Below are 20,829 nucleotides of genomic sequence, written 5' to 3' on the forward strand. Positions count from 1 at the left end.
CCCTGATACTCCTACACTTCACCACCCTAAAGTGTAACCAGGGACAAATCTCAGAAAGTGTGGGTAGGGTGACCAGATGTTCCGATTTTATAGGGACAGTCCTGATATTTGGGGCTTTTTCCTATATAGACTCCTATTATCCCCCACCCCCTGTCCCGATTTTTCACACTTGCTATCTGGTCACTCTAAGTGTGGGTTTCTATCTAGATATTTAGATAGTCCCCATCACTGCAGTATCTGAACACCTTTGAATGAACAATTAAACAGATTCTTGCTCAAACCATCCAAATCTTTAGTTTCACAAAATTGGGTTGCGAATCTTATGAGAACAGGTGCTCTTGTTAGATTTCATGCACTTCCCATTGCCAGCTAAGCTGCAAATGATGCAGGAGGAACTCCCTCATGATATTATGGCTTTTCCACTTCTGGCTTCTTTTAGATCTGTGGAATGCAGACTTTTCAACCTCTCCAAAAGACTCAGATTTAGGGGGTGGGCTGGTCTGTTTTTATTGTCTCCATACACTGGTCTTGCATAAAACCCGGGATGGATTCTCTGGGACCTGTCTCTAATTGTTCCAAAGTCGAGGGGGGAGGAGGACAGAAACGCTTCCATGGAGAAATCCTATTGATTTGTACTAATAGGGATGAAACCAAAAGGGTTCTATAGACAATTACTCTAAAATTACATAGGATTTCATAGAGAATGAGACCCTTTCTATAGTGTTCTGAGCCATCCTATAGAATTCTATAAGAGGGACATTAGTCACTACTGAATTAAATTTTCCATAAGGGAGAGGAAGATCTCTCCAGGACATTCCAGCTTGACATAGGCAAAAGAGCTCATAGGTAACAAATCAAAGATCTGAGACAGCAGGCCCTTCTTAAAGAGACCCATCCTTCATTTTCCCCACTCCCATCTGCTTTCCCTTTATATGACCTAGATGCATTCCCCACACTGAAGTTTAAAAAACATGAGTATGCTTTGCTCTACTGTAGCACTGTCCATCCACAGGCATCAATGTGCTTTACAAACATTAATTCATTATGCCTCACATCACCACCATCTTACAGAAGGGGAAACTGAGGCATAAGCAGGTCAAATAATGTGTCTTAGGCCACACAAGTCAGTGGCAGATCTGGGAACAGATCTCCTGAATCCTAGAGCCCCGCTCTTGCCAGTAGCTAATGTTTCTTCCGTGTTATCCACTCACATTTTCTGAACAGCCTCCTCGTTCTGGCTTCCTACAAAGATCAATGGGCAGGCAGGAAAACCCATCCCCTTCATAGCCATCAGTACAGATGCACCTTAAAAACCAAGCACAAAAAGACGTGAATTCCCAAGCACAGAATGGCAGCGAGGCAGAGGGTGTCTGCTAGCACTGCCCCATTAAAATTCAGCAACGAGTATGGAGAGGATTGCACATCTTTAACACGGTGAGGACATTCTTTGATGCTGTGATTTCCTGTGGCGTAGATGTCTACATGGCATACGCAACCACATACTCACCAATGCACAGAGCTGGCTACATCTATTTATATTACTGGAGCCCCACTGTGCAAGCTGCTGTACAAACACGCACAGCGACACAGCCCTTGCCCCAGTGTACCCGCCCCCTACTATGTACATAATAACCTTGCTGTGTTGTTGAGACTGCAGACTGCGTTCCGATGACAATACTGAGATGCAGTCGGGCCACAGTTCTGAGAAGTCCTGTCACAGAATTCCCCTGTATAGCCATCCTTACATGAACGGGACTGGCACTTTCCTCTGCTGCCTGGCCTGTTATCACAAATTCCATGGATGCAACCGCAATCTGTCAAACGCATGGAGAAGAATCAGTTGCCTGGTCAGTTGGCAAACTCCTGCAGAGAGAGCACCTTTTAAATTTTCAAATTTCTCTTGCAATCTCTTCTCAAACCAAATGACTGTCAGATTAGTTCTCAATTCTTAGAAGTCACCTGGGAGATATTTCTGCTTTTCCTGAAAATATGCCTAATTGAGCCCATCCTCATCTGGCATAAGTCAATGTAGCTCCATTGATTTCAATGCAGTCACACTAATTTACATCAACCAAGGATGTGGCAAGATGTTCTTATCATTATGAGTGGGGGAGCTAACGGAAATGGACATTCAAAGCCATCAGAGTTACACCCTATCTGGGGCTGGTAAGCAAGGATGACAGCATTTTATCTTCAGTCATTGGACTCCAGGCCCTCAGAGCACTTAGAGATGGGAAAGATTTATTGGGTCATTCCCCCCTGACTGAGATGGATCCAAACACCTTCAAACACGGCTGGGGGGATTCCAAAATCTGGATCTGAATTTTTCAGTTGAGCCCATCTTCATCTGCCAGACATTGATTTGTGCTTTGTTTACTCCAGCATGAAATGACCCAAATGAAGGGCCTACCTTGTGAAACTCGTCCATAGAGCTCCCTGTTAGGAAAGGGTCCATGCCTACATTCCCCCGCCCACTTTGCTCAGTTTACTGCCTTGCATTTCCTGTTACCCATCAGGGTTACTTTCTTGGGGAATTACAGACCTTCATCACAGTTCTCCCCGTGCTTGTTTGGGTTTGAGCAGATGTGGCAGGCTATTCCTTTGAAACCCTCAAAGCAGAGACAGTTGCCATTCCCTTGCAGCCCATCACTACACTGGAAGGAAAGCAAAAAGAAAACTGACATGAACAAGGTGGAGGGAAAATATACCTGACAGAGACATTCATGTCTAGTAAGGGAAACCTCGCAGGTTCCAGAAAAGCATGGAGAATTGTAAACCATTTTAGGAGCAAGAAAAAACCACACAGGCTAACATGGTCCTGGTGACCAGAAGCAAAGAAGCTGAACATTAAAATGGTAGTTAAATTGAGATAGCAGCTGAAAGTTCAGATGTTTATTCAGACCTCTTGGGTCTGCAAAACTGGGCTGGAAATGTCATGTGAACACACACATGATTTTTTTGGAGCTTCTGCTTTTGGTCCCAGCTGCAGCAGGAAGCACATGCAAAGTGGAAGAGAAAAACAGACCAATTTTTTTTCAAATAGCAGAAAAGATTCATCTCAAGTTTTGGATGAAGTTTCAAGTCTGCTTCTACTTTACGTAAACCGGGTGACCTGTGTCCATTGGGAATAAGATGAGTGTGTAGTGATGACGTGGGTTATTTCCTGTACATTCAGAATAAAAACAAAAAACGTTGGTAGTGGTAATAGAAAAGACGGCTTAGTAGTCAGTTCCAACAGAGCTAGTGCCAAACCAAATGCCTTGTAATATTTTGTATTTGAGCCCCAGAGTTACACACTGACAAATACCATTTGGAATTGCAGCAGATGAGCACACATTGTTCTTCCCATGGGGTTTGGCTCTGAGGGTTATTTTGTTTAGAAGGATCAGCCCTGAATATATATTAATCCATAGCCTTGATCAAGTCTTCTTCCACAAGAGAGAAAAGTTTTCCCTGCCTATTGTATGTCACGCTGTGATATCTGTTATGCACACAGATTTACACTGTTATTGTGAAAAAAGACGCTCAATGAATGAAACAGTATAGTGAGATTTGAAAGCACAACAGCCTGGAAATGTTACGTTTAGTTCCAACAGCAGCCATAACTTGCCTTGCAAATACAACATGTAGTACTTCACTTCTGCGCAGGGCATTAACAACTTGTATACAGTCATATATGCATGTAATGTGAGTTAATTATGGTACGAGTTATTGGACTAGGATGACCAGATGAGAGGAAGAAAATATTGGAACACATGGGCGGGGGGGGAAGGGGAGTCCGCAAAATATCGGGACAGATTGTGTCCCAAACATTGGTCGGGAGGCGGGACAAACGCCTCAATATCGGGACGGTCCGGATTTTATCGGGACGTCTGGCCACCCTATATTGGATACATTTTGCTCTGAGTTACAATGGTATAAATCCTAGAAGAGGCATTAATCTCAGTACAAGACATTGTGGTGTGCGTAGCTATGATTTTGTTATCTATCTCCAGGAGACAGAAAGAAATGCCTCGCTCTCCATCTGTAAGATTGTCTGTCTTTAATTTTCTCACAAGCTTGCTCCCTGGCCAGACAGGCAGACCTCTCACATTTAAAGGTGTAGTACACAGAAATCAATAGCTATGTACAGCACAGACACTGTTCTTACTTTCTCTAGACTGTAAATATGCCTTGTCAGGAGAGAAAGAGGCAGAGAAAGAAAGAAGCAAAGACAAGATGTATCCACCCTTTAAGATGGAGAGCAAGAGTAATAGAATTAAGATTATGTCCTTCCCATCCTTTGTCTATACCCAAGCTTTGTGCATTCTGTTTCTTTGGCCTTTGCAAAGTTGAGCACAAGACACTGATAATTTCCATGTTTGGTGCAAAGAATGTGAATTCCTGGTAAACACTGCCAATTAGATGCACATGACCAAACTCCCCAGCTTCCCACTAGGAGTTTGAAAAGGCTAGTATAGTCCAACCATGGGTCCAACATAGTGCACTTACATTCCCTCTGCCGTAGCATGGATTGGAGAATCCACCAGGGCATGGCGTGCAGTCAGGACCAAAGAATCCTTTGCAGCACCCAGGTTTCTGAAAAAGACATAACATTGGTACACCATGTGGAGAAGCTTAGGGCTGGTCCCCACTTAGTCCGGACTTCGGACTAAGGTACGCAAATTCAGCTACGTTAATAACGTAGCTGAATTCGAAGTACCTTAGTCCGGACTTACCGTGGTCCAGACGCGGCCGGAAGTCTCCCCCCGTCGACGCCGCGTACTCCTCTCGGCGAGCTGGAGTACCGGCGCCGACTGTGAGCACTTCCGGGATCGATCCCAGAACATCGATGGCGTGCCACCGGACCAGCCGGTAAGTGAAGACTAGGCCTCAGTGTATTAAACACCATACAACACGTATTTGGTCTGAACTCAGATCTTTTTCTCTTGTTCCTCTCAGTGCTCAGACTACAAGTCTGCCATTCTCCATTTGCAAGTATTAAATTCAGCTCGTCCAGTGGCGGTGGATTAATCAAAAGGACTATTTGACCTGGATTCTGAACTATGCCTCCAATATCCCCCACACCTCGATTTCCCCCACCCCCAGCAATACCCTCTTACCACACTCAACCAGGTTTTTTCCCCTAGCAAAACCTAATTCCCTCTCCTCCTGCACATGAGCTGGATTTTGAGGCCCTGTGTTTTTGATTGTTCTGGGCCATGTCTGCCCTTTGTCCATCCCTGCCAAAAACTGAATCATTTAGGAAGGTAAATGCTCCTGCTGGGTTGCTCCAGAGAGCTGATGTGGTTTGCTAACAGAAACACAACAAATGGAAGGCAAACACTTCACAAGGTCGCACGTCAGTGTGTACGCTTGGCTCCCTGATGACTGATCACTTGCAAGCAGCATGACATCTCTAGCCAGGACGAGGCTGTTTCCCAAAACACCTGATAGGGTTTCAACAACAGGATACGATCACTCTGCAAACTTAATGTGCACTCTCTAATTGCACTCTGTTTCCTTTGAGACATGCGTGGGGCTCTGTGATAGAAGAGGAGCTGTCATAAACACCATGCTCTCTGTTATGGTGTTTCCTCCACCTCAGCCTGTCACATTCAAGGTGGCTCGTGTAGATTTAGCCACGCAGCTTCAATCAGCACTTAACCGGGGAGTCATGTAGATCAATCCTCACGTGTTTTGCTAAATATTTAACCCTAGGCGGGAACTTCCCCAGTTAGTGCAGTCCACCCCCAGTCCAGTAACAGGACGCAGGATATAGATACACTTTGAGCAGAGGAGGGGGTGATTCTCAGCTCAAGGAGACATACTCGCACTAGGTCTGATTGAGTTGGCATGCTAAAAATAGCATACCCACAGCAGCATGAGCAGTAGAAGCTAGCTGCCCTGAGTATGTATCTATGGCTTCAGCTGGGTGTGCATTGGGGGCAGCTAGCCCTTCCCACTGCTGGTGCTGCTGCGGCTACACACAATTTTTAGCATGTTAACTGGATCAGTGCTAGTGCAGGTTTGTCTCCTTGAGCTGGGAATCATACCCCTGGCATGAAGTGTGTCTATCCTGCAGTTGGGAGATGTGAGGGAAGCTTGTTTAGACATATCTGAGCTAGCTTTGACATGGACGAGCCAGTGACAAAAGCAATGAAGCCACGGTAGCATGGGAGGTAGCCACCAACCTGAGTACATTCCCAGGAGTCTGGGTGGGTGGAGCTAGCTGTGCCACCACCCATGCTTCACGGCTATTGTTACTTACGTTAGATTAGCTCAAAGCTAGCTCCAGTACATCTACACATGCTGCAATCACAACTACCAACTGCAGGGTAAACATACCCTTAGTGTGGGAGCACTTCCTCCCCCCTGCCACTTGTACTCCAATTGGCAACCACCCGGTTCAAGGCAAAATACTCTCCTCTAGCTAAGCCAGGAGAAGCCAAGTTAAGCTCCCTTGAATTCGAATGTGCTCTTGCATACTGTACATCACACTTACCAAAATGGTTTGATTGCAGTACCTGGCACAGCCCTTCTTCAGGACATTCAAGCCTAATGGATCATGGATGTAGACACATTCACTTGGATAGATCTCCTGAGCCTTCAGAAATGAAACAAGTCATCAGCACAACAGCTATTTTCATGCTTTTTCCCCTGCCCCTTGCTGCAAAGGGTAACTGTCTATCATTGAGCTGAGGAAGTTCATGAGAGTGTCAAGGTGAACTAGATATCATTATGGAGACCCTATTGTACTGGAAGGCATACAACTGCTTCCTCTGCCTCACAAGAGTCCATAAATCAGACCCTAATGATGGCCATCTGTTCTGATCACACAGCTCGTGCTAAGTCAGAACAATGCAGTTACTTAAAAATTGGGTCACAAACAAGTCTCTATATTGTTTGGTTAATAAGCCAACAATGCACATGATGGGAGCAAGTTAACTTGCTATCACTCCCATAAAGAGAAAGAGATGAGAGGTGGAAATAATCACTGGGGTAACTCTACTGACTTCAGAGGAGTTGTTCTGGGGATGAACTTAGCCCACAATGCCTCTAACTTCACCAGTTACCATTAGAGTGCAAACTCAGGGCCAAAGTTTTCAGAAGTGACTAGTGAGTTTGGGTGGCTCCATTTTCAGATGTCCAAGTTGAGATACCTAAAAGGGGCTTTTCTGAAAATCAGACCCCTTTAAGGTCTCAGAATGTGGGCACCTAAATATTGAGCCACCGAAAATCACTCACTAGTTTTGCAAATCTTAGCCAAGCACTTTGTATCTTGGGAGCAAAACCTGCCCACAGCAGCATGACCGTTTCTGATGGTCTTTGTCCATAGCTGGGAAACAAGATGCTGCTGTCTCACAGCAGGAGTAAGACTATAGCTGCTGGAGACTGTGAGTAACATTTTCTTCAATTTTATTTTTAAAAAAGTTTTAACAGTTCAAAATCGAAACAGAAATGTTTAGTTTCAGGTTGAAAAAAATGTTTTGTTCGACGCAAAACAAATATGTTTTTCAACTTTTCAGTATGGCCAGCACCCTGAAAAATCAGGACAAGAGCTGTGCAAATAATTAAGTCTTCAAGTTATTTTTTAAATGAAATAAGGTCTTTAGAATATCTCGCCCTATATTTTTCTTGTTTTCTTAGAGTGCCCAGTCTGAGATTGGCCTTACACCCTTAACTCATGCAAAATTAACTCTAGTGGGAGTTGGACTGAGTAAGGACTGCAGGATTTGTCCCTCTACTAGGAGCAAAACAGTTCACATAGCTGCAACTAGGTAGAAGTCAGAATAAATTTGTGACTCAACACATTGGAATCAACAGCAGATCTGATGGGACCGAACTCCACCTTCAACAACAAAACAAGAGCTGACCTCACCTGGCAGGAACACCCATCAGCGACACCCAAGCAGCAACCACTTCCAACCTGCTTTAGACAACCTCTAGCCACTCTGCCGGTCAGAGCCACGTGCGGACTCATCTCAGCCTGGCAGACTCAACATGTACCAGTCAGGCTGCCTGAACCAAAAGTGAGCTATGTCCCACCCACCAAGAATTGGGCTAGACAAGTGACCCACCGCATAACAGGTTTGCTGCATCTTTCCAGTGACCAAGATACAACATGCGCATGTTTCCACTAGACCAGTGGGTTTCAAACTTTTTTTCTGGTGACCCAATTGAAGAAAATTGTTGATGCCCATGATCCAACGGAACTGGGGATGAGGGGTTTGAGGTGTGGGAGGAGGCTCAGGGTTAGGGCAGAGGGTTGGGGTGTGGGGGTGAGGATTGTGGGGTGTGGCCAGGAATGAGGGGTTCAGGGTGTGGGAAGGAGCTCTGGGCTAGGGGTTGGGGTGTGGGAGGGGGTCACGGCTTGGGCCTGGGTGCAGGCTCTGGGGTGGGGCCAGGGATGAGGAGTTTGGGGTGCAGGAGGAGGCGCTGGGTTTGGGGGAGGCTCAGGGCTGGGGCAGGGAGTTGAGGTGCCGGAGGGGTCACGGCTCTAGGCTGGGAGTGTAGGCTCTGGGGTGGAGCCGGGGATGTGGGGCTCCAGCTTTGGGGGGAGGCTCAGGGCTGGGGCAGGGGATTGGGGCATGGGCTTACCTCCGGCGGCTCCCGGTCAGCAGCGCAGCTGGGGTGCAGAGGTAGGCTTCCTGCCTGTCGTGGCACCGCGGACTGCGCTGTGCCCTGGAAGCGGCCAGCAAGTCCGGCTCCTAGGTGGAGGCCCACAGGCATCGCCCCCGCAGCTCCCATTGGCCGTGCGGAGCCGGTGCTCGGGGAAGGGGCAGCCTGCAGAGCCCCGTGGCCCCCCTGCCTATGAGCTGGACCTGATGCTGGCCGCTTCCAGGACGCAGCGTGATGTCAGAACACGTAGGGACTACTATTTTTTACTGGCTGGCCGCCACGGACCCTGGGTGTCACTCCAGTGATCAGGTTCTGCACACTTCAGAACCAGAGGCAGCATAAACCAGTGGATTAAGCCATGGTCTAGGACCAAGGATTACACTCCTGGGTTACACTCCTGGCTTTGTCACTGACTTGCTTTGTGACATTGAGCAAGTCACTTCCCCTCACTGTGCCTCAGTTTCCCCTCCCGCCTGTTGTCTGTCTTGTCTATTTAGATTGTAAGCTCTTTGAGAGATCAGCACTCTTACTATATATCTGTACAGTGTCTAGCACAATAGTGTTGTTATAATACAAACAAACAAGGTATTTACCATTTTTGTGCTGTGAGGTGGGCAAACGCTGGTGTTCACGGCCCCACAATCAACACAAGAGCCCTGTTATAAAGCCAAGAGAAGAAAAGTCCTTCCCATGAGAGTACTTACATTTATACACACTCAAACATAACCCCATTTTATGCTCATACATGAACAATACAGAAATATTGCTTATGACACTTTTTTTTTTTGCCATAATAAGAAATATGACCAAAGAAGTTTTAAGTAGTAAAGGTTCAGGAACAAGGTGAGTTTTTCATTTAAAGAAAAAATGTTTCCCAGATAATTTCTGTGGGTATTGCTCACATCTCAAAGTGCTGGTTTTTACACAGGTACATCTCTGTGAGATGACAAACCTCTCGGCGCTTTGGCTAGTAGATATTGTTTGTAGCTGTGTTGGAAGCTGTGATTTAGAGTTAATGCTTTAGGTCTCATGACACTCAGAAGTACTGTGGACTCTTATGTCACTTCTGGGCTATTACTGGGGCCTCAATCCAGCACTGAGATGCACACAAGTGGACCTCAGATCTGTGACGGGTCCATTGGCTTCAGTGGAGCTCTGTGAAGCATACACATGAACCAGCTCTGGCCCAAATGTGGGACACTGTGTGTGAAAAAATACCCAGAATAAGGGGCACAAAAAACCCTATTCATGAAGGAAATTTAATATGTTGTGAAGCTCCTTCCTTCAATGTAAATGACTCTTTCTGTAGCCTCAGTGCAGTGAGTCTTCATTTCAGATGTAAATAATTTTCAACAATAGAAGTGACAGGGCACCACATTTGTGTGGAACGTAGGGAATTTGGGACTAAATGAGGGATGCTGGAGAGGTTTGCTGTGTGGGAGGAGGGAGATAATAATAATTAATGGAGATATCCCATCTCCTAGAACTGGAAGGGACCTTGCAAGGTCATCGAGTCCAGCCCCCTGCCTTCACTAGCAGGACCAAGTACTGATTTTGCCCCAGATCCCCAAGTGGTCCCCTCAAGGATTGAACTCACAACCCTGGGTTTAGCAGGCCAATGCTCAAACCACTGAGCTATCCCTCCCCCATGATACATGTCTTTCAATGTAGGATCAGCACTTGCTGCGTCTCTATGTGTTCCTGCAGTGACTTCAACGGGACAGCAGCCAGCCTCTTTGAAAAAGTGCCAACAATAGGCATTGCAAAGCCAAAGGGCATTTCAAAAGATTTAGTTTGCATAAATAAATAAATATCATTTGGCTTTTGTAGCAACTACTCAAACAGCTGTTACTGAGCAGAAGCTCTTGCTGCTTCCCAGTCCGAACTAATAGGAGACAGAAGTTCAGAGTCAGGTGATCAACCACTATCAAACTGGTTGGTAGCTCTGGTATAAACAGGAAGGATTGCATCTCAAACAATTCCCAAATAGCAGCCCTCTGAAGAGCTAAACTCCTTTCTGAATCATGGATATTTTGGGTAGGAGGAAAAAAGTGCTGCTCTAAGTCTTTTGTCAAAAACAAAACAACCCCCCCCCCCAAAAAAAAAACACCAACAACCACCAAGAGAAAACAGCTGACTTCCCAGCAAGATAGTGTGGAAGCGTTAGCAGAAGAAATGCTCACAGCACATACACTGGCTAGCTATGGAGGTAGTCTAGTGTCAGGGATCATAATGGGGGTGAATTTAATTCACAGTGTGAGAATACACAGACATACCTTCTGTGCTTAAATATAGTCTATCTTAGGTTTTTCTATAGCACCCTGTAGTGGGGCAGCTGCCCCACTCCTGGAGAACAGGGATTAAAAGCAGCCAAGCTAGGCTGATTGAGGAAGCAGCCACAACTGTGGCCAGCTCAATCAGGGCCCAGCTGGCCTTATAAGAGGGCTGGGGGCCAGGCGCTGGAGGAGTCTCACTCTAGCCCTGGAATAGGAAGGGCTAGCTGCCTGAGAGCAAGGTACCTGAGGTAGAGCAATGTTGAGGTAGAGCAATAGGAGCTTGGGAGCTCCAGCCTGGTAAACCCTGAGGCTGAGGCCTTGTTGAAGGCCTACAAAGGGACTGGGGCTACAGAGGTGCAAGCCTGGGGATAGGCAGGGGCAGCAGGGCCAATCCCCTTGCCAACGATGAGTGGCCATTACAGACTGCAGTTTGCCCCAGTGAGAGGGGGCTAGATGATGACTGGCAGTAGCCACTGAGGCAAGGTGGCTTTAGAGGGTTGGGGGTTCCCCTGGGAGGGGAGACCCTGAGTGTGGGGGTACTGCTGGGCAGAACCCTGAGGTAAAGGGCACCGGGGTTCGGGAGGGACATGGAGCCAGTGGCAGGTGAGACACCTGCCTGCAGAAGGCGCTCCGTATGCTGGAGAGCTAATTGCCAAGACGACCAGCAGGAGGCGCCACGGCAGTGAGTCTTCACCTTGCTACACACCCATTGGGGGAAGAATGGAAAAACTTGACTTACTGCAATGATTTTGTGCTGTTCTTCATTGCACCTCTGAGGCAGAATGGGAATTATTGAAGGAGGAATGAAGATGCCATCCAAGGTATGAATGATTCCATTTGATGCCACAATGTCCCTCTTGTTTAAGGGAATCCCAGAATCATCCAACAGAATTCTCCCCTGTTCCAAAAAATACCCCAAAACAAAATCAATACCCTAAGTCATTCCCACTCAAACAATGTAAGGAGACATGCTGGTAAATTACAATAGGCAGTCTCTTCAATATCAGCCACACAATATCCATCTTTCCTAGTGGAAGTTATGCATGGAACAGGAGGGGAGAATGCATAATAGCTTTAAATAAATCTAGTTTATTAAGCAGAAGACATAGCAGAGTTGGCCTGAGTCAAAGTCCTGTTCCAGTGTGATGGTGCACCCCATAAGGCTTCATGGAAACACGCTTATGAATGTATATATATGACAACTGGAATATGTTTTATGCTACATATGACATGTAACATATCTCTGTAAAGGTTATGATCTACTGAATCTATTAATCCTATTTGTATGCATGTGTCATGTTGTATTCGAAGTTATGAATATTGGCTGTGTACTTGCTTGATTTCTAAGCAGCCTTAGTAGTAAAGCATTTGGCCAGCTTCTTGAGAAAGGAATGTGCAAATTAAGTGCCCAATCAAGAAACACTTAAAGGACAATGAATCTTGGAAAGCTCCAATCCACATAAGAAGTGTACCTGAGGACGTTCAGAGTAGCATGTAAACAATGGCTGCTTCCTGTAAACTGGGTCATCCAGGGACATGTGACTTGCCCATGTGACTCAAACTCCATCTTGGAGCTGGACTTTTCATAGGAGAGAGGAGGGGGTCTCCACCCACAAGAGAGAGTCTACTTAAACCCCTGGGAGACCCCTCCATTTTGCCTTCAGCTGTCTCAAGAAAGCCTCTCCACCCCCAAGGATACCTGAAAGAAACTGGAACAAAGGACAGTAACTACAGTGGGTGAGAGTGATTGCTGGACCCAGACTAGAAGGAGAGTCTGTAAAAGGAAGCTTACTGGAACACCACTGAGGGTGGGATTTTGTCTGTATTCAGTTTTCTTACTGTATTAGACTCAGACTTGCGTGTTTTATTTTATTGGTAATTCACTTCGTTCTGTCTGTTAGTATTTGGAAGCACTTAAATCCTACTTTCTGTATTTAATAAAATAACTTTTTACTTATTAATTAACCCAGAGTATGTATTAATACCTGGGGGGGCAAACAGCTGTGCATATCTCTGTATCAGTGTTATAGAGGGCAAACAATTTATGAGTTTACCCTGTATAAGCTTTATACAAGGTAAAACGGATTTATTTGGGGTTTGGACCCCATTGGGAGTTGGGCATCTGAGTGTTAAAGACAGGAACACTTCTTAAATTGCTTTCAGTTAAGTCTGCAGCTTTGGGGCACGTGGTTCAGACCCTGGGTCTGTGTTGGAGCAGACTGGTGTGTCTAGCTCAACAAAACAGGGTGCTGGAGTCCCAAGCTGGCAGGGAAGGCGGGGCAGAAGTAGTCTTGGCACATCAGTTGGCAGCCCCAAAGAGCTTTCTGTGATCCAACCTGTCACATCCAGAACCAAACTTTCCCAAAGTTTTGAGTGTTTATATTTCGGGTTTGGTTTCAGCCCATATCTAGCATGTGGCGCTTACATCTTCAGTGATATTGATGGTAAGTATCTGGTTTGCCATGGTTATAATCTGTGGCATCATTGTCAGCTTCTCTACAGTCACCTGAAATATATATACACAAAAAGGAGACAATGCTATGAAAAACAAACTGGAGGAGGAAAGAGAGTTGTATGTATTTCAGAATCACTACACATTCTCTCCCTAAACCAGCTTTGAAGAGTTGCCTAATATTTAAACTTTCCTCTGCAAAATACACACATGACTAAGGCTATGATTTAGTCATAGGTATTTTTAGTAAAAGTCATCGATAGGTCATGGGCAAAAAACAAAAATTCACGGCCCGAGACCTGTCCATGACTTATACTATAAATACTCCTGACTAAACCTGGGGGGGGGGGGGGGGTCCGGGGGGGGTGGTGCTGGGTGAGTGCGGGGGGTACCTTTGGGGGCCTGCTCTTCCAGGGGGGGCGGAAATGGCCCGGAGCCAGACTCAACCTTTCTGGACTAGTGTACCCCTTTTCAGGAGTCGGATTTGTCTTGAGTACCTCCAGGTTTCACCTCACTTAAAAACGACTTGCTTACAAAAATTAGACACAAAAAAATACAAAAAAATGTCACAGCACACTTACTGAAAAATTGCTGACCTTCTCATTTTACCCTATAATTATAAATCAATTACAATATAAATATTGTACTTACATTTCAGCGTATAGTATACAGAGCAGTATAAACCAGTCATTGTCTGTATGACATTTTAGTTTGTACTGACTTTACTAGTGCTTTTTATGTAGCCTGTTGTAAAACTAGGCAAATATCTAGATGAGCTGATGTACCCTTGAAGACCTCTGCGTACCTCCAGGGGTACACGTACCCCTGGTTGAGAACCACTGGTTTAGTATATGTTTGCAAAACATAACAATAATAGGCTTCCCTGAACAGAGAGACCAGGCTGCTGTAGCACAAATCATGTTGGAAAATGGTTGTCGTTTGCACAGCTCTGTTCTTAACCTGGACAGGTTTATAAAAAGTAAAGAATAAAAGGAGGTAGCTAACAACCTCATGTTAACAGCTCACCTATGATATAAATCAACACTTTTTATGTCTGCAGGATCAGACAACTAAAAATAAACTCACATCAAGGAATTAGGTACTGATCAAGAGCCAGTGAAGTCAGTGGAAATATTCCCATTAACTTATATATGCTTTGGACCAGGCCTTATCTGAGCTGATGAAATATGGGTGTTAGTTGTTCTAGACAATAAATAAATAAATAATGAAAAAACACAAACAAAAGGGGGTATGTTCTCACCAGGTGAAATTTACCCCTGTGCAGAGCGCTAGCACAAGGTCTGTGCACCATGTAAGCTCTATATTGTAACTAAATACAGCCTTTCCACTAAATCTGGCCCTTTTTGCTAACCTGAAAGACAACACTATAACTAATACACATTTATTTAAGCAATTATACTGTTACTTAGAATCTTAATTTTTACATTTTTTTTTATGATGTCAGATCAGGGGCGGACAAACTTTTTGGCCTGAGGTCTGCATTGGGTTTCGGAAATTTGTATGGAGGGCTGGTTAGGGGACGCTGTGCCTCCCCAAACAGCCAGGCATGGCCTGGCCTCCGTGCCTCCCCTCCGCTTCTTGCCCCCGATGCCCTCCGGCACCTCTGCCCCATTCACTCCCCACCCTGCTCCCTGACCATCCTGGAACCCCTGCCCCTGACTGTCCCCCGCCACCCCATCCAACCCCTCCTCTCATTCCTGACTGCCCCCCAGGACCCTTGCCCCATCCAACCACCCCTTCTCCCTGTCCCCTGACTGCCCCTGGAACCCCTGCCCCTGATTGCCCCCCGCCGCCCCATCCAACCCACCCTCTCCTTCATGACTGCCCCCCGAGGTCCCTGCCCCCGTTCAACCCCTGTTCCCCGCCCTCTGACTGCCCCGACACCTATCCACCCCCCGACCCCTGTGACCACCACCCTGAACTCCCCTGCCCCCTTTCTGCGCTGCCCAGAGCACTGGTGACTGGCGGCTGCCTGGCTGGAGACAGCCACGCACCGTGCAGCACAGAGCACCAGGTCAGGCCCCGGCTCTGCTGCCCCAGGAGCTCGCAGCCCTGACACCCAGAGCATTGCGCCGCCGGCGGGGTGAGCTGAGGCTGCACAGGAAGGGGAACAACAGGGGAGGGTCAGGGGGGCTAGCCTCCCGGGCCAGGAGCTCAGGGGCCGGGTAGGAGGGTCCCGCAGGCCAGATGTGGCCTGCAGGCCATAGTTAACCATCTAGGACAGAGGTGGGCAAACTTTTTGCTTGTGTTTTTTTTCATGCTGCGTTTGAACGGGAAATTGGAATTCATTTAAAAATGCATAAAACCAGCATTTTAAAATTGTTTATTAGTAGTTAAACAAAACTCTCTTAAATGTGCTGGATACATAAGAAAAATAAGTTTGACAATGTTTTGCTCTTAAAACTAAGTTAGCTAGTGAATTGAACTGATTGTTTCTGGACATCGTGTCCTGCACGTTTTTAGAACCAGTAGATCTCATCTTCTCACACCTTGTTTTACTCATAGATTGGAAGAAGAAAAGAAGCTTTTTTGACTTCCAATCTGTTTCCTCAACTGACATTTAGAAAAATGTAAACACCAGCATTTGCTCCATTGTAAAGACTGAAAATGAAAAAAATGCTTAATACCTTACACTGTCACATACTTGAAGCCTGAGCCAACGTCAAAATTTAAAGATGGTTACCCACTAATTCTAAATATAAAATTTTAAAAACAGCTCCCTTTAACTCATTACAATTTGAGGAGGGCTTATTAATGTAGCATTTTTTATTTATTATAATAATTTAATAGATTATAGTAAATTTAGGCCTTAATATAGGTAGCAATAATTTCACATTTAATTTTAAAACAGGCTGATTTTTTTCAAAAAGAATATATTTAATTTTTTTTATTTATATAAAATCAGATATTTTGAGCCTGGATGTTTCAAGCACTGGTTGCCAATATCTATGATTCAGAATGGTCAAAAAGTTACCACAGACTAGCAGCCATTCAGTGGCCTATGTGCAGTGAGTTTGGTGGATCTCAGTCCAGTTTCTAGTGGGCAGGTGTCCATAGCACAAAAGACATTAACAAAACTGGTATTAACTGGTTCCTTTGTTGGCAATCTCAGCAAATATGCCTAATCTAGAAACTGAACACAAGTACTCCTGTTCTTTTAAGTGGGCCTGGAGGCTGACCTCCCGCCAGGTTGATATTGAGGCATGTTGGAGTGGACATGCCACTATCTGTGCTCTACCAGTTATGTGGGTAGAGGGCTCCAGAACTGGCAATCTGACACCTTTCACAAGTCCCAAATTATATGTAAAAACATCTAGAACAGAAGGGAAAAAGCCTGGATCTTTTTTGGAAATATTAGACTACACAAGGGAATGCATTACACGACAGTCATCCCTAGTATGAATCCACTAATTTCAATACATTTAACACCAGGGGTGAATTTGACCCAAAAGGGACAAACATATTGCTCTTAACATTGCCTTGTTTATAAATCTTAATGGCAAACTTTGGAAATGCCTAATTAACCTTTTGAAAATGAAGGAAAAAACTAACCATTTGTGTCTCATAGCTTTTTTGTGGAGTAATATTTTCATTTTAATGATAGTGTTAAAGAAAACAACCCCCTCCCTCTCCCCCCCCCAACCCCCCCACCTGCTCAAGAAACTAAGGGCTTTATCATTAGGGCCCTGATCTAGCCAAGCACTTAGACACGATTAACTTTAAGCATGTGAGTAGACCCATTGAAGTCAGTGGGATGATTCTCATGCTTAAATGCTTTGCTGCCTCAGGGTCTCTGTCACATCTCTCTCTTCCTCTGTGGGAAGCCTAAGCACTGAAGAGGTAAGCTAGAGGGACACTGAAGAACTGAACACAAGTCAGTGTTTAATTATATGCTGGCCAAAGGACTCCAATACACTAGAAACAAGATGCCTTACCCCTGCTCCAGTGTAGATATGATGTTTCACAAGCTCCTGAAGCTTATTTATCCCCTGGGGAGGGAAATGGAGATAATAATGACAATAAGTAGATGCTCTCTCTTGGCATTCGGCACAAAGAATTGGGAACTGAAATAAAGCATTCTGGTAACCAGTGAATTTGAATTGTATGTGGATTTTTACAGTATCTTTACTTGAAAGGTAATTTTTTTAAAAAATCTGCATTTAACAATATAACCAAATTTGTGGTATGTTTGCCATTGCGGGTCACAAAAACAGAGCTTCCTTCTGGAATATTACAGGAACTGGGACATACTTTGCTCAAATATGGAAAGAGCAACTTCCAGCTGAGATAAGATCATCACACACATTTGAGTCTTTGCATAAAATTCTGAGTTTACCAATACCTTTTTGGTCTAACTAACTAACTGATCATACCCCCTTTGACACAAGCCTGTCTCATGAAACCTAATGTCACAAAATAAATTCATCCAAAACACTGATGAAATCTCACCTCTGTAAAAAGATAAATAAGCCTCCCATCTCTTAACTTATCCACTCCATTATTGCTTGGCACAAACACAGTGAAGGGTCCTGGTCCATCCAGTATCGAAGGCAGGCCACAGTTCTGCAAATATTAAACAGCAGTGGAATGAAACTTCTTAGTCTAAAACAAAGATGAGTTAGTGAAAGAAGGGCTGTAAGAAAGGGAGAAGATTCACAGAGGCCCTGTAGTCCACTAGGGACTTTGCTACTGCTAATAAACGTATACTGAAAATGCTCAGTTTCTGCTGTGATGAGCAGCAGCATAAAGTCCTAATATAGACAGACAGGAATCTGTCCTAGCAAAACAGCTGAGCCAAAGAAGCTATTGGCAGAAAACAGTCATAACAACAGTTTAAACAGAGCTCCTGTAAGCAACTGGCATTTCACTAATGCTTTCTCATTGCAGCTTTTCACAGACAAGAATATATACACACAGACTAACCGCTCTATCTGAATACAACTAGGGGGAGAAAAACAGAATAAAAGCTCTATTTCAAGATGTGTTTAATGCATTTTGCAAATGAACAGTAACTGATGGAATGGACCCCTAAAAACAGGAATGCTGCAAAACATTTCAGAGTGTAACACTACAGGGGGGTTGGACGGCTCAGGGGACTAACAACAGGATATGGAACATTTCCCTTGTAGGCCACCAGGTGAAACCTGGCTCATGGACAGGGGCCTCAGGGGATTATCATCTTCAAACTATTTGTGTTTAAGTGTCTGTATAAAATGAAACAGTGGTTTCAATCCAGTTCCTAGTGGGCAGGTGTCCACAACACAATCAAGGCTTTCATTAGCAGTCACAGCAGAGAGGACTGAATGAACCATGGAGAATCTACTCTCTTCTCTCTCCTAGGCCTGGTCTACACTACGGGTTTAGGTCGACTTTAGCAGCGTTAAACCGAATTAAGCCTGGACACGTCCACACAACGAGGCCCTTTCTTTCGACTTAAAGGGCCCTTTAAACCGGTTTCTTTACACCACCTCCGACGAGGGGATTAGCGATAAAACCGGCCTTTGCGGGTCGGAATTGGGGTAGTGTGGACGGAATTCGATGTTATTGGCCTCCGGGAGCTATCCCACAGTGCTTCATTGTGACCGCTCTGGACAGCGCTCTCAACTCAGATGCACTGACCAGGTAGACAGGAAAAGACCCGCGAAGGTTTGAATTTCATTTCCTGTTTGCCCAGCGTGGAGAGCACAGGTGACCACGCAGAGCTCATCAGCACAGGTAACCGTCATGGAGTCCTCCCAGGATCGCAAAAGAGCTCCAGCATGGACCGAACGGGAGGTACGAGATCTGCTCGCCATATGGGGAGATGAAGCAGTGATAGCTGAACTCCGTAGCAGTAAAAGAAATGGAAAAGTATTAGAAAAGATCTCCAAGGCCATGAAGGACCGAGGCCATAACAGGGACACACAGCAGTGCCGCGTGAAAATTAAGGAGCTAAGGCAAGCCTACCACAAAGCCAGAGAAGCAAACGGAAGGTCCGGGGCAGAGCCGCAAACTTGCCGCTACTACGCGGAGCTGCATGCGATCCTAGGGGGTGCAGCCACCACTACCCCAACCGTGTGCTATGACTCTCTCACTGGAGAAACACACAGGGAAGACGGTTCGGGGAACGAGGAAGATGACGATGGAGGTACTGTAGGTAGCTCACAGCAGCAAGGAAGCGGAGAAACCGGTTTCCCCAACAGCCAGGATATGTTTGTGACACTGGACCTGGAACCAGTAACCCCCGAACTCACCCAAGACCCTCAGGGCACACAGGAGACCTCTGGTGAGTGTAACTTTGTAAATATTTGTAAACATTACAAAAAAAAGCAAGCAAGTCTGTTAACGTGTATGGGGATGGAGCGGAAATCCTCCAGGGACATCTCCAGAAAGCTCTCCTGGTTGAAATGGGGTGATTTTATTAAGGGGGACATTCAGAGGCGCCCGTTCCTGCTATTCGGACCAGAAATGTTCCCCGCTGTTAACCACGCGGTGGGGGGGAGGGGTGAAGTGATCATCCCAGAGAATCGTGTGTGTGTGTGTGTGGGGGGGGTGGTTTACTTGTGTTTGTGCCGCATGTTAACCGGGAAACCGCAGCCCCCTCCTTTTACATTGAAACCCCATTTTAAATGGACAACCCAATTCATCCTTGAGATGGGAAATGCGCTGCTGTTTGCAACCTTTCCCGCATGTTAAGAAGGTTAAATAAGCCAAAACACTGTGGCCTACGATGGCTGCCTGCAAGCCAAAATATGCGACCTTGTAATGAAAGAGTGTACCCATTGTTCCCTAAAATGTGTCTTTTTTAACCACCTCTCCCTTCTCCTCCACCAGCTGCAAATGTTTCTCCTTCGCAGAGGCTCGTGAACATTAGAAAGAGAAAACGTAAGACGAGGGACGAGATGTTCACGGAGCTGCAGATGTCCTCCCACGCTGATAGAGCACAGCAGAATGCGTGGAGGCAGTCAATGTCGGAGATGAGAAAAGTCCAACATGAACGAGAGGAGAGGTGGCGGGCTGAAGACGATAGGTGGCGTCAGCTTGCAGACAGACGGCAAGAGGCAATGCTCCGTCTGCTGGAGCATCAAAGTGATATGCTCGAGCGTATGGTTGAGTTGCAGGAAAGGCAGCAGGAGCAGAGACCGCCGCTACAGCCCCTGTGTAACCAACAGCCCTCCTCCCCAAGTTCCAGGAAAATAGGGAGGGAGGGCTCGGCGGTGCTCTGCCGGGGCTGCTGGGGCTGGGGCCGGGGCCGGGGGCGCGGTGCTGGGGGCGCGGGGCCGGGGGCGCGGTGCTGGGGGCGCGGGGCCGGGGGCGCGGTCCTGGGGCTGGGGCCGGGAGCGCGGTGCTCGGCCGGGGGCTGAGGCCGAGAGCTGGGGGTGCGGTGCTCAGCTGGGGCCGGGGGCGCGGGCACTTGGCCAGGGGCCAGTGCCCCAGGGCCCGAGCCAAGCCAGGTGGGTGGGGTGGGGTGGTTGGTTTACAGGGAAGTAGAGTGAACCG

At 46.2% G+C, this 20,829-nt stretch overlaps 1 protein-coding gene across 3 annotated transcripts in view; it reads right to left on the reverse strand.

The window, feature by feature from the left end:
- STAB1 (stabilin 1) overlaps positions 1 to 20,829 on the reverse strand; it is a 120,231-nt gene that overhangs the window by 64,337 nt on the left and 35,065 nt on the right. For all 3 annotated transcript variants that reach the window (XM_034775031.1, XM_034775029.1, XM_034775030.1), the window contains 10 exons: positions 17,800 to 17,913; positions 17,286 to 17,339; positions 13,303 to 13,383; positions 11,617 to 11,775; positions 9,195 to 9,257; positions 6,485 to 6,586; positions 4,492 to 4,578; positions 2,543 to 2,654; positions 1,634 to 1,814; positions 1,212 to 1,305 (listed from right to left, as the gene is read on the reverse strand). In XM_034775031.1, the coding sequence (XP_034630922.1) occupies positions 1,212 to 1,305; positions 1,634 to 1,814; positions 2,543 to 2,654; positions 4,492 to 4,578; positions 6,485 to 6,586; positions 9,195 to 9,257; positions 11,617 to 11,775; positions 13,303 to 13,383; positions 17,286 to 17,339; positions 17,800 to 17,913 (1,047 nt within the window). The remainder of the gene's footprint in view (positions 1 to 1,211; positions 1,306 to 1,633; positions 1,815 to 2,542; positions 2,655 to 4,491; positions 4,579 to 6,484; positions 6,587 to 9,194; positions 9,258 to 11,616; positions 11,776 to 13,302; positions 13,384 to 17,285; positions 17,340 to 17,799; positions 17,914 to 20,829) is intronic.

Source organism: Trachemys scripta, chromosome 7 (genome assembly GCF_013100865.1).
Source record: "Trachemys scripta elegans isolate TJP31775 chromosome 7, CAS_Tse_1.0, whole genome shotgun sequence".
Taxonomy (NCBI): Eukaryota; Metazoa; Chordata; order Testudines; family Emydidae; genus Trachemys; species Trachemys scripta.